The sequence below is a fragment of the Aedes aegypti genome, chromosome 3, assembly GCF_002204515.2.
Source record: "Aedes aegypti strain LVP_AGWG chromosome 3, AaegL5.0 Primary Assembly, whole genome shotgun sequence".
Taxonomy (NCBI): Eukaryota; Metazoa; Arthropoda; class Insecta; order Diptera; family Culicidae; genus Aedes; species Aedes aegypti.
In genome coordinates, this window is record NC_035109.1 from 172,494,050 (window position 1) to 172,508,629 (window position 14,580).

The 14,580-nt window shown below is 38.0% G+C and overlaps 1 protein-coding gene across 16 annotated transcripts in view; it reads left to right on the plus strand.

Moving 5' to 3' along the window:
* The window catches only part of LOC5570881 (protein AF-10), a 48,580-nt gene extending 34,000 nt beyond the window's left edge, over positions 1-14,580 (plus strand). For 12 of the 16 annotated variants that reach the window (XM_021853395.1, XM_021853406.1, XM_021853407.1 and 9 more), the window contains 8 exons: positions 2,552-2,875; positions 2,939-3,339; positions 6,946-8,179; positions 8,253-8,427; positions 12,217-12,489; positions 12,553-12,781; positions 13,773-13,989; positions 14,195-14,580. In XM_021853395.1, the coding sequence (XP_021709087.1) occupies positions 2,552-2,875; positions 2,939-3,339; positions 6,946-8,179; positions 8,253-8,427; positions 12,217-12,489; positions 12,553-12,781; positions 13,773-13,989; positions 14,195-14,431 (3,090 nt within the window). In that variant the 3' untranslated portion in view covers positions 14,432-14,580. Of the gene's footprint in view, positions 1-2,551; positions 2,876-2,938; positions 3,340-6,945; positions 8,180-8,252; positions 8,428-12,216; positions 12,490-12,552; positions 12,782-12,945; positions 13,454-13,772; positions 13,990-14,194 lie in introns of those variants that run through there. The other 4 variants (XM_021853412.1, XM_021853413.1, XM_021853409.1 and 1 more) reach the window with 4 other exon arrangements.

The window sequence follows — 14,580 nt, forward strand, 5'->3', positions numbered from 1 at the left end:
AAATAAATTCAAAGCAAAATATTAATCGAAATGTTGTATTTTATGTTTTGATTGAATTGATAGGTTTCAACACTTTCTTTACTAGTTGAAATGAATGCTGAGAACATGCGACAAAATTTTGGTTTTCTGCTACTCCGACGACGCTTGTTGTAATAGTTTTAGAGCTTTATAAAGCTTATAAATACGGTAGGTGTACCTATTATGGATGCAATATTTTAACAGTATGGATAAAAATCAGATTTTAACCGTGTTTCTAAAACGTAAGCATGATTTGCTGATGTTTATTACTAGTTTGAAGTCTTGTGAAACAGTTTTAGTACTAAATTGACTTAAAGCTTTCAAAAATTGATTTTTGAAAGCGTTATCTTTGTACCAATTATGGCAATAGTGTTCCTAGCATTCGACATAAAAGTGTACCAATTATGGACTATTGTATATTTGCACGAAATGGACTCAAATGCTATCCAGAGTGAATGATAATATTAATTATTGAATTAATTGCTCATAAATAGTTCCAATTTTATGTTTTATAGACACTCAATCGATTTACTGCCATGGGTTCAAGGGAGCATCAGAATTGTTTTAAAAGGAGTCGAAATGTAATAAAAATTCAAAATACAGTCGACTCTCCACATCTCGATATCTCTTTTTATGTCAATGATTTCCTCGGTCCCTTCATTCTGCATATAAATGTTTTTCCATATCTCGATATCCTCCTTATCTCGATGTGGTTTTGTTGATTTTTCATTCTCGATTTTCTCTCTGTATGTCGATAAGGGTTGGGTAAACGTCGAAAGACAAAACGTCGAATGCCAAAACGTCGAAAGGACAAAACGTCAAAGGGACAAAACGTGGAAAGGACAAAACATCGAAAAGTAAAAAAATTAAGGAAACGAAATTTCTTGGAAGAATGATTATTTTCCGAAAGAATAAATAATTCATTATGTGCCAAACTTTATTTACAGCATATTTTATCGACACCGTTGTGAAGAAATTAAGTCTGGCAAACAATGTTGAAAATTCAACGTTTTGTCCATTCGACGTTTTGGGATTTGACGTTTTGGCATTCGACTTTTTGGCTTTCGACATTTTGTCCTTAAACCGAAACAACCTTATTTCTATTATTTCACTTATCAAAAAATGTAAACAAACCGCCTCCAGAGTTTTGCCATTATTGGGCTCTCGTACACTCTTTGTACCAGGGGGCCTTCCTTAGCCGTGTGGTTAGAGTCCGCGGCTACAAAGCACAGCCATGCTGAAGGTGTCTGGGTTCAATTCCCGGTCGGTCCAGAATGTTTTCGTAATGGAAATTGCCTTGACTTCTCTGGGCATAGAGTATCATCGTACCTGCCACACGATATACCAATGCGAAAATAGCAACTTTGGCAAAGAAAGCTCTCAGTTAATAACTGTGGAAGTGCTCGTTGAACACTGCGCTGAGAAGCAGGCTTTGTCCCAGTGAGGACGTAATACCAATAAGAAGAAGAACACTCTTTATGCCAGTTATCGAAAAAGTGGAAATAACACGATTTCCAATTTAAAATGGTAAATTTTATTGCTCACCAGCTAAATTTATTCATTTGTTCTCAGTAGGGAACATACATTTATCGGTGGAAGCAGTTTTACCGGATGAAAACATAAGTTTCTTAACGGGTGTCCTTTAACAAACTGCTAAAGAAGATAACATACGTGTGAGGCAAAACATTCAAATGTTCATTTTTCGAAGCTTATTGCACGAATGTTCTTATCAAGGTTTAGTAATCATCAAAATCAAATGGGTTTATCATTCCTATGAATATTAGCCGTCATATTCTAGTGAAACTATAAGAAAAGTTTCTTTTTGTTCCCGCTATTGTCATAATTGATACTATAGCCATAATTGGTACTTCTACCCTACTTGTTTCAATAACGGATGCTATCTATAAACGCTTGTGGATACTTATTATAGCCAGATAAAATAACTTGAAATTCGATTTTTGTGAGATAATTTTTAAATTTAATCGAAGATATGCTTCAGGTAGTCATCAAAAAATGGTTAATAAAACATTTAAAAGTATGAGTTAATAAAGTAAGACAACAATAGTACCACTTTTCAACGATAATATAAATTTAATGGTATTCTTCATGATTTGAAACTCTATATGATTCAAACCAATGTGAATCTTGAATGTGACTTCAAATCATTCTAAGTTTTGTGCAGAAGCACAGAGTCCCCGAGATAGTCACTAATATTTAAAACTTCAGTGACGACTTTCTTTGGAAGGGAAGTAAAGCCGTTGGTCCCGAGATGAACTATTTTAGGGTTAAAAATTGTGTTAATAAAGATAAAAAAAAGTGAATTTCCAAAAGGCTGTCAGGGTTCTCTTATTAGATTTGTTTATCTAGTTGAATCTGCCGCTCCCTTTCGTTCTTTACAATATTTTATTTGGCGTCAATGACGTCCCTGATATTCCTCAATTAGCCGTCAGTTTAGACTTGGTTCCAATTAGGAAGTCATCGATTTCTAATGGTAGGTAACATTTTTTACATTTTCATAAATGTTACATCGAAGCCGAATTCACCACAGCTTCAGCCGCAAACACAGCAACAGCAGCAGCAACAACAACAGCAACAGCAGCAAGGCCAACAGCATACGCCTAGTCTTGTGGTATCAGTTCCCTTGTCGACAGCTACCGTACCTGGTGTAAATTTACCTGCCAATAATAGTGGTGGTGGTGGTGGTAACAGTAGCAATAGCTCTACTAGCGCAAGTAATAATGCTCCCAACAGTAGTAGCGGCATCAGCAACACATCGACCATCGTGTCGCCGGGCCAGATGCCGCCAGGATCTAGTCTGTACCAACAGCTAACACAGCGAAATAGCGATCAACTAATGGTTGGTATCACAGGTTCTTGTTATAATAGTATCATCATCTTCTTCTCCTCCAAAACTTTTCAGAATGTAACCCCAAACCGAGCGAGTCCGGTGATACAACAGCAGTCTAGCTCGTCGTCGAGTCACGTAATACAAAATCCTGCCCACTCGATGCTGGAACGTCAGTCACCGTCAATGCGATCATCCCCTGCCATCATTTCTAGCGCTGGTTCGCACCTACCACAACAACCGCAGCATGTTTTCTCGAGCGGAGGGCTGGAACTGACCGCCAGCAGTCTCTCGTCCAATGTGTCCGTACTACAAAGTGTCTCGCCCGTGCCGATGAGTGCCATACAGAGTACCTCATCGTCGCCCATCATACCGGGAGGTGGCGACGGTGGTCTCAAGATTTCGTTCGAGAAACAAGTTTCGGTTTCGCGGATAACGGCCCTCCAGGAAGAGGAACTATCCGGCAGGAGATCGAGGTATGTTTTTATTTTTTTCCATCTTTAGTTCTTGGCGTTTTAGTCATTTTTTTAGTTTTGTTATGCTTTTTTCGCTTGTATTTATGCTTTTTCTACACATTCTTTATCTTATGTTTGTAAAAAGTTGGAAATCAGCTTGAATTGAACAATGTCTTCTAGAATTGCATAACCAGTTATACAATTTTTCAAAGTACAGTAAACTCTACGTTACTCTATGTTGTAGAAACCACAGTAGGATGAAGTGGTTTCTATAGTGAGTAAATCCTGTGTTCAGGGGTAGGCGGGGCATAGAGAACATTTTTTTTACGAATGGAAGGTCTGTAATCAATATGTATGCATTTTTGCATTATACAGTTCTTGTATGTTTCAATTCTTATCAAAAAATGGTAAAAAATTTTGCTTGACATTGTAAAATTTCACATTTTTCGAAACATGTCATCACAAACCGAAGATTGTAGGCGGGACAATGTGAGCACCTCAGTGTGGCGTAATGAATAAGTAAAGTTTTGTAAGGCTTAGATATAATGTTGTTAACACTTCAGTCGTCGCGCTGTTGTATTTTGTACAACACTGGTGAAAAAAGCTCGCTTTTCGCTCACAACAACAGCCTGGTTGTTCTGACGGTGGCGAACCGCGCGACGACTGGAAGGTTAAATGTAGTTTTTAAATGGTCAAGTCTTGTTTAACATTTCACAAAAAGATTCTGTTTTGTATATTCCTCAGAGATTGAAGGAAAAATCGAATGTGCTGGAAAGGTCCCCGCTATTACTCTTAATACAGACATACATCTCAGCAAAGGCGCGCCCCTTATCAAACATGATCGATTTGCTTTCTGATGAACCGAAGCGGTAGTACTGATATTTGACCTGCAACGAACCTCTAGTCTAATTTTGTGCGGCTCGCAGAGAGTTCGAAGATTCTTCTCATATTTGGCCCGTTGACCTTCGTACCAACCCGAAGTTAGAACATACCAAAACTATTTGATTTTCAATTTAGTTTAAGTTTTCATACATAATTTCACTGAATCATAGGCTAGTGTTCTCACAGAATCCTGGAAATAAATTTTACCAACACCAGGGCGTTGTTCACGCAGATTAATTGACAGGATTTTAATAAAATCTTGAACAGATTTTTTTTAAGAATTATGGATACAACTTTCACAGATAACATTGAGAAGATTCTCACAGAATTTTCACCAGGATTCCATAGATTTCTAGCCAGGATTCACAACGAATTCAATACATAATTTTCTAAAATCCTGGGCAAGATTACGATGTACCACTATATAATATTTTGCTAGAACCTTAATCGAATTCATAATAAAATTTTGAGCATACTTTTTAGCACTCTCAAATATTTCAAGGTTGCATTTCGAAATGATTTTTGAGTGAGATTCTGAAGGAATCCTAGGCACTATTCTTGTAAAATCCTGGACATTCTGACCAAGATTTTCGTAAAAGTTTGATCAGGATTTAAGCACATTCCGGGTCGGATTCTGACAGAATTGGGAGTAGGGTAAACGCCAGCCTAAGATATAATGTCAATTAAAATATCGAAAGTCGTATTTATACTACAAATATGTCAAATGCAAGCTTTCAATCCATATTATGCATGTAAAATGTCGAAAGTGAGCTAAAACCATTTTTTCGCTTTGAAAATCTCGTTGGTCAATATAGGCCACCCGACCCAGTTTCGGCCAGAGATTTAACTTCGGTTCCTTAATTGGCCAATTACATTGATTTCTTATGAAAGGAGTATTAGGAGCACCCTGGCCAAATTAGGTGTATGGGAGTAAACATTATAAGGAAAATTAATTGTTTTTCTTATGTTTTGAATCAATTCGGACGAGTAAACGAATGTGTCTCTATCATATGAATGTGATCTACTGAACACAAAAGGTTTCATGCTGATTGGCTATGTAAGACGGTGCTATGTATGCACTATGACTACAACTGGCGTATGGCCAAAACCGGTGCTTCTACCCTACGATTTTTATATAATCCAGAAATCAGAATGGTTCCAAAATGGTTGGGGTAAATTCTTCAAAATATTCTACACTAGATTATTATGTAGTTTTGAAAGAATCCCTTACAATATCGAGCAGAATGATTAGCAGCAATAACCTGTTTCACGATTTCTTCGAATGAAATTTACTTCATTTACTGATTTTTGTCAGATTTTTTAAATTTCATTTAGTTACTTTAGTCAGACTTCATGCGAATATTTGAGCTTTTTTTTAATAAAACCCGCGACTGAAAATTATTTCTGTGATTTGGCCCGCGGTTCAAAAAGGTTTGTCAGGCCTGCTCTTGTTTAGTCCCAGAAAAAAATACTAGAAAAAAAGGAACTTCGTACTAGAAGTATAACCGAATCAAGCTAGAAAATTTGTTAAGTAATCAGCACTCACGTGAGTCCTTCAACTATCAGTATTTAACACTTCTTGTTCAGTTTGTACTACGTCATGGCTTCAAGTGTAGTCTCGGGATTCCGAGCCTTTAGCAATCTTCTAGGTAAAATAGATCCTATTTCAGAAACTGATTCCAGTAACAAGGACATTGTACCGCGAATGCTTGAATTACCAGAACACATTACCCTAGGCTGACACCAAAACAAGATGAGACTAGGGTTCAGATTGGTAGATATTACCCCATAGCGCACCACAAAGGTGATCTACCCATTTTACTGGTTAGGATTCTGTTAATATATTCACCTAGGAAGAGTTTACTGTATTTTAAATTCGCTTTAACTTTTCTGCTTTATAAATTTTACAAATCTCAATCCATAACATGAATTTTTAAGGATAAACCTTGTACCGTAAGGACGCCATTTGAGTTATTTTGAAAAATCCGAACAAATTTTCGCTATAAAAGTTATTAGCATGTTTTGGTATACCAAAAAGGGTTGTATCAGAATGAAATTTATATGATTTTATCTTACACATTTTTTCTAAAAAATAATTTTAGGCTGTTTAAGGCTATAAATATGAGTTCAACAATGATTTTACTATGGCAGATCAAAAAATGCTGCTTAGCTGCTAATGTTAAATATGTTTTCGTATTATTGTACAATGATAACAAATTAAAGTAAATTGATTCCAACTAGTGCTGTGTATAGGGCCTCATACTTAAGATGAGCGCTGAATGACACCCTAAACCTGTATCATTGGCATACATGTCATTCGGTACCATTATACATTTTTCACATTTCAGCTTTTTTCCTACAAAAACAAGCGGTTTATCTTGCGTCTAGCGCAAAAAGTCTAGCGAAAAATATCAAACGATTGATTTTTGACAGAATTTAACAAGTTGAAATGATGTTAAATGAGCGGTGAATGGCGTCCTTACGGTATCATACATATGAGACTGATAGACGTGAAAAACGTGATTTCGAAAGCTTAGTGAAAATATAAACTATACAAAGCCAAACAATATTTTGTTCAAAATAAATATCAATAATACAAATTTCAATAAGGCTGATTTCTAACTTTTACCATTCCTTCATAGTTAAGTTTAGTCATTGAGTTTCTCTATAAATAATTTAATTTGGTAAAAGAAATCATACACCATGTTGCAAACAACAATTTAACCGCCCCAATATTGTACACAGATCGCAATCAAGAGATCGTGGTGGTGGTACCGGAAACGGAGGCAGCGCTGGTGGTGGCAAAACGCGTACATCTAAGAAACGCTCTATGCAGCATCATCAGCAGCCGCAGCGGTCTTCACCTTCGACCGCCACAGGCCCATCAACCACTTCCTCTTCCTCGACCGCAAGCAGTGCAATCTATGCTAATGAATCCACCACCAGCACCACCGCCAATCGTAGCTCGACGCCTAGCAATAGTCACAGCAGTAGCCATCTGAATGCTAGTAACAATAACCAGCTTAATCCTAACAGTAGTTCCAGTAATTCTAGTCATACTAACCCGGCCAATGGTAATGGTAGTAACAGTTTGCTGCCGACGTCGGTCGGCGAACCGCCTATTCAACCCCATGCGGAAAAGTTGTTGTCCCAAGTAGCTTCTTCTGCCTCGAACACCGCAAATACATCCGCTTCCAATTTTTCGTCCCTTACGACTTCCGCTATCACTTCCGGTACTCATGTCATTGAAACGGTCGGCATGGTGTCTGTATCTAATTTCCAAAGCAACCAAGCTACTACCGGCGGTCAATCACAACCCCATTTGGCAACAGGTGGCGGCACCGGTACCGGTAATACCAACCAAACCGGCAGCAACAATAGTAGTAGTCTTACTGCCGGCACCAGCACAGAACACGGTCACGGCACTCCCAGTAGCAATAACACCAGTAGTAACAGTAATAACGCTGTGGTGGTCACACACACCAGCAAGAAGCTAAGATCGTCGCAACCATCGGCTGAAATACCCTCGCCATCTAATTCCAGAACACCAGATAATAGCTTCGGTTCCAGTTCTTCATTCGGCGGCGGAGGAGGACTCAAATTCTCCTACGAAGCGCAACCCGGAACCAATCCAACAAGCATTGGCGCAACGTCGACCATTATCACATCGCAAGCAATGGTCAAAGAATCTCCGCCCAGTTCACCGGGTTCCGATTCAGGCATGGCGAGAAGCAACAAACGCAATCGAAAGTTGTCGACGAACTCAAATGCAGCTCTCGGAGCTCCTGAAGCCAAGGAGAGCAAACTATTCCAGAATGGAGTTGTACACGCTACCCACATGTTAGGTAATCAACTGAATCCGAACAGTAGCGTAGCGCAGAAGATGTCCGATCAGTTGAGCATGGAGCTAGAAACGCATTCGTTTGTCGAAACGGCGCCACAAATCGTGGGACCTCCCTTCCCAGGCAAAAGTCAAGCGGTAAGATTTATTTTAGGCTTCGTGAAGCGCTCCTAGATGTATTTTAATTTTTTGCTAAATTTCTCTTTCGTAGGCAAGAAGCAGTACCAGTGCGCCGGTAGCCAGTGGGCCTTCGCTGAGTTCGATGCTTGCCGGGGGAGGCACAGCCACTGCCAATGGCAATACACCTCAGAGTTTGGAACAGCTGCTGGAACGGCAATGGGAACAAGGATCTCAATTTCTAATGGAACAAGCTCAACACTTTGACAGTAAGTTATCTAATTTATCTTTACTGATTTGGAGGGAATAACGACATGATTCTTCTGGTTAGAGTTCTGGTAAAAAAAACCTATAAAAAATTAAGCAAGGCCGGATTTAGCTTGACAGAGTCAGAATCTGAACAATAATAAAATATGCTAATAGGGGAATTTACGTATTCTCTTGGCAATCTAAGCCATTGCCGCGCTTCTATTGCAATTATCTTTGACATACGAAGGCAATTTATTTGAGTTCCCTGCTTTTGCACTAGCTAATCCACCATCGACTCACAGAATGGTCGAAACTTGTTTTGAACGTTTTTACAATGCTTCGAACTATGCATGTGAGTGTAATCAAGGTGGAAAGGAAGCGTCGGACAGTTACTGTACACCGTCAGCTGTGGATTAAAATCAAGACCATTGATTCAAATCCAAACATTTTAGACCGCGATTTGGCCAAAAAGTTCGGTGCTACCGTGCAGTACCGTGCACTGGATTCGACTTCGGATATTGAAGCCTCCGATCATACCACGTCTGCAGACAACCAAATAGGGAACAAAATGATGGATGAAAATAGTGTGCGCAAATTAATTAATCGTATTCCGGGAAAAGTTCGACAATCTCCTGTAAAAGGGGATGGATATTTTTTCTTATTTGCCCTTTGAAGCTTACAAACAATGCATCATTTGAGTTAAAACAGAAGTCATTTTTTGTAGAATTATATCCAAATTATTCCAATTTGTGCATGTTAAAATTCTAAATTGGCCATACCTTATTGTCGGCAGTTATATTTTATTCAACACTCTTCCCATAAGAACTGCTGAGTGCTGTTTAACCTGTTGTTCTATTATCGGCAACCTCTAATCGGCAGCGTTTTTAACTTTTTTTTTCAATCAATGACAACTCTGGTGAAATTGTTTGTACAGTCTAGAAAATGGTGTCAGACTGAAGCTAGACATAGTATCATACAAAGTACAAACAATTTTCAACAAACGTTTCAATTTTCCAAGTATCCCTGTGAGATTCTTTAGAAAAACCCATCTTTGAAATTCCTCTTGGATTCTAATGAAAATCCTTCTAATTTTTTTTTTCGTAAAATTTCCCTGGAATTCTGCCGAAAATGTTTATATAATTACTTTCCTGAGGAATGGAATTCTTTAAAAAAATCTGGGATTCTTATGAACATCTTTTGAAGATTTTTACTGAAATTTTTCGGGGTTTCTTCCAAAAATCCTTCAGGATTTCTTCCGGAAACCCATTCGAAATTATTATACTAAACCCTCTGAAATTTTCCCATCAGTAACTCTTTCGTAAATATCCCTGGAATATCCCGCTCAGATTCTCTCAGAATCATTCCGATTCCGAAATCCGTCTGAAACTATAGTAAAATATCACTATTCTTTCATCATCAGATTATTCCGTTTAAATTCTTGGGATTCTTCAACTGGTCGATGGAATACTTCTTTCGGAAATCATGTTGAAATTCTTTCAGATATCTCTTAGGGATTTATATGACATATTTTTCATAGAAATAAAAAAAAACAACAAAATTATTGTAAAGATATTTGTTACCATTTTTTTTTTCGGAAATTCTTCCGAAAGCTTCTTAAAAATTGTTTCGAAATCCTCCTGGGCCTTTTTTAGACACCAACCCTTAATTCTATCTAATTCTTAATCCTGTTTCAGTTTTTCCAGAAATCTTTCTAAAAAAATTTGTAATGTTCGTTTGGAATTCTGATATTCTGATACAATCTGAAGAAAATCACTCTTGAATTTAAATGGAAATTCCTTAAGAAAATTTCCGGACAGTCCTCTGGGACTTTAAAAATACCACAAAGATTCTTACGGAAATCTTTCTAATACTTTTATAAAAGTTACTCTGAAATAGTTCCGGAAATTCCGTTTGAATTTTTTCCGTAAATCTTTCGGGAGTTCTTCCAGACATCGCTTTGGAATTATTCTGGAAAATTTTAAGAAATTCTTCCGGATGGCTTAGTGAATTATTCCAAAAACGCTGGGAATTTCCTGAAAATCTTGAAGGGATTCTCCCGAAATAACTTCTGGGATTCTTTTGGATATCACTATGAAATACATCCAAAAATCCATTTGTAATTCTTCCATAAATCCGCATGAGATTCTTTCAGATTTTTTCGGAAATCCTTTATTTATTCTTCCAGAAATCCCCCCAAAATTCATTCAGAAATCTCTGTGATTCTTTCGCAAATTATCCCAGGATTCTCCCGGAAATCCTTATAAATTCCAAAGAAATTTCCATAGATTTTCAGAAGACTTCCAGAAAGAAATTCGGAAAAGTCCTAGAATTATTGTCTGAGGAATCCCAATTGTAGGGTAACGGTCGTATTTTGGACCCCCTAAGGAAGTGATTTTAGTTTGTTGTCCCAATTAATTAATTGTACAGCGTAACCGAGTCAAAGAACATGCCAAAATGTAGAGAAATACTTCCTCTACGAGATAAAAATGCCCATACGGTCATGTAGGATTCAAATAACGTCGAAAATAATTGAATTGTGAAGCACTGCTTTTCATTATTTTGGACACACCAATACATTTTGGACCCTCAAAGTATATATTTTTGACCTTCTGCATTTTTTTATCGTTTGGCTGCAATGTCCACCACACTGGTTGTATAATATGATTGCCTATAGTCTAATCAATCGATTGACAATGGAAAACCGAAGAAATTATACGCCTTTAGTTCAGAAATTTGAAAACAGTTTTTGTTTACATTTGGAAAATTTCTGACGGCTTCAATTTCTGTGCGTAACGTGTTGTAACGGTTGCATGGATGAACCGATTAAATTAAATTAATTCCAGATAAAATAAACACATTTTCTATGTACAAACGGTTGATGCAAGTGCGGAATAGTCCTATCTTTCCAAATGGCATGCGAATTGAGTTGGTGCTTCGATTTAAACTGGTAAATTTGCAGGAAAATGGGCCAGGGGGTCCAAAATATATTGGTTACCCTATTTCCAGAAGAATACCAGTACGATTCACGGTAGAATCCCAGGAAAACTTCCGTTAGCATCCTTGAATATGAACATCCATATCTGGATGATATGGTATTTCCGGATGAATTTCAGAAGCTTCATGGAAGAACAGGAATAATTTACGAAAAAAAAAACTGAAACAATCTTTGAAAGATATTATGGAGTCTTCCAGCAAGGAAGAAATCCAGGAGTATTCTAGAAGAATTTTCGGAAGAATCCTAGGAGATACTCTATAGAACAATCACACAGAGAATTATTGAAAAATCCTGGGGGAATACCCAGAAGCATCCTAGAAGTACATAATTCCGGAAGAACTTATGAAACAATCTTCGAAACAAATCTAGTAGGAAGTATTCAGAGGATCCTCAGAAAGATTTCCGCAAGTATACCAAAAAGATTTCCGAAAGATTCATCCAAAGATATCCGGAAGAATTTCAACAGCATTTTCGGAATCCCAGTAGTATTATAAGGATATTGACTAAAAAATTTCAGAGGCATTTTAGAAGAATTCCAGAAGGATTTTCGAAAGTATCCTCGAAAGATATCCGAAAGGGTTCCAAAAAAATTTCCGAGAGTCTCAGATGATTTTCGTTAGAATCCAGCGGCGTTCTTGTAAGAATCCCAGAGTATTACCGGAATATTCCTAGAAAATTTTTCGGAAGAATCTCAGAGTTTGGAGGAATTTCATAAACATTTCTATTAGAGGCCTTAATCTTTGGAAGAATCCTTTAAAAATATCCTTTAAAAATAGCCGATACTAAAAATAAAAATGTTCTTCTTTTCTTGCAGTTGCGTCACTGTTGTCCTGTCTACATCAACTTCGAAGCGAAAACATTCGGCTAGAAGACCACGTTAACAACCTAGTAGCAAGGCGGGACCATCTGCTAGCTGTGAATGCCCGATTGGCCATCCCTCTGAACCCCACAGCGATGAGTGGTATTGGACTTGGTGGTGGCGGCGGTGCCGGTAGTAGTAGTGGTGGAGGAGGAGGGGGTGGCCCGGGTAACACTGGAGGTCCCGGTTCTGCGAGCGGAAGTGGACTTGGTTCTGCTGGATCTCAAGGTTTTTATAATGCCAATCATAAGCAGATAAAAACTTTTTATGTGACAACTGAATCGTATTTAGGTCAATTTAATAATATGCACGGCAATGGACCACACGAATCTGCAGGCAGCAGCTCGTCTAATCCCTCTGTTTCGAGTAGAAGTAGTCGAATTCAGCAACATCAATCCCAACAGCAGCAAGCACAGCCACATTTCAGCAGTAGCACTGGCAACCAAATACCACTGGAAAATGGTATTGACTTCCGGCATTCAAATTCCTCCCACCAAAACACCTCAAGTTCGTCAATAAGGTAAGTGCGCTGTTATGATTTTGTATAATTTATATTCGGTTATTAGTTTTTATATTATGATTTATTTTCCAAATAAGTTACCCTCTAAACTATCCTTTAACTTATTTCATTTTCTATCCTTATTTACTTTCGTTTTTACTATCGAAAATAAACAAAATCAACAGTGATAAACCAAACACGATCTACGTGAACCTGTGAAGGTCGACGAGGACTCCCAAAATGTTCGAGCGCCGAATTTTTGTTTCGGTTTCCACTACTTGGCCAAGCCATAAGTCACCGCGCATCTCATTCGTTCAGGGTCACGTGTCTCGCGGTGTGAAATCACAAACATGCTCTTCTTAAGCTATATAGTTTGTTGAGTGGTCATTCATCGTTTAGGTGAATGCCACTGACGACTGTGTGTAGTAAAGAAACATATTTTTGGAAGAAACCATTATTGTCATATTTTAGGACTTTTTTTTTGGTAAATTGACAGCTGTTTAATAGGCCTTCGAACAATTTTATAGTCTGTAAATTGATATAGTTGTCCTGCCTTTTTAGGTTAAGATATTTTTTCTCATATGAAATAATTTATAATTGATTTACAAGGAAAGATATCTGACTGTTTGAAAAGTCGAGTGAAAATATTTAATTTAAATATTTTAAATAATAAAGTAATTGGATTCTACACAAGTTATGTTTCATTTCTGTTTGACATTACCTTATGTTCGGTTTATTCGGTTGTAGAAGATTCTTTAGGGACAATGTGAGTATATTAGTTAGATGCAAGCTTATTTCTGGATCCATTGCATATTATTTGTACAGTAATAAATAATAACTTCACAATAAGGAAAAACTTGCAATTCACTAACTAAAACGGGCGGCTTCATTTGGTCACAGTCTACTTTTCCTTTTGCATTTGATTAATTTTGTTTGGACTTGGGTTGTTTAATACATTACTGCTGTAAGTAGTATGAACCACATGAAATGTATGATCAAGCCATATTTCTAGACATCACTCTCCATCGAACCAATCTTGTCCGCCTCCATCGAACTCATCTAGTCGTCAGCCATCGTCATCATCCAGTAGTGGTGTATCTTCAGAACAACCTGCCTCACATTCCCGTTCAAGCCGTGGCAGCAGTGCTAATAACACCAGTGGAAACAACGCAACATCGTCCTCAGTTTATCAGGCGCAGCAGCAAACGATTTACAACACCGCACACCAGGTAGAGTAATCAATCGTTCTAAGAAATGCCTTCCTATCAACTAATCTATACATAAGCAGCATCTATGTATTGATGAATTCACTTAAACAATCATGGTCATCTATTAGCATCAAAATTCATAAATTTCTACTATCCATTAGTAACTGTAACGCAGTGACCGTTGCCCAATAACCATGTACCAAATTCTACTTTCCGGTCGGACTAGATTCCACTCTTGTTGGAGCACCACCAACAGGAGCACCATTCCCAACAGCAACAGCAATCGCAACAAGCGCATCACCTACGGCAAACATCTCCAACCGTCTCGTCACGTTCCCACCAGTCTCACTCGGCACGTGCAGCAGGCGGCAATCCATCTGCCTCGTCACATTCCCACCATCCTGGTCCACATTCCCATCACCACCCCTCGTTGGTCTCCGCACCTCAACGGCAGCGACATTAGGTCAGGCTAGTCTTTGTAAGTAGTAAGCTTTGAGGAAATCTAACGGTGAATGACAGTATGGCACCCTTATTTAAGTACAAATTGATCATAAACACTGAACCGCACGCCACGAAAGTAAAGAAAAAGAGCACACCGATGCTACACTGAAA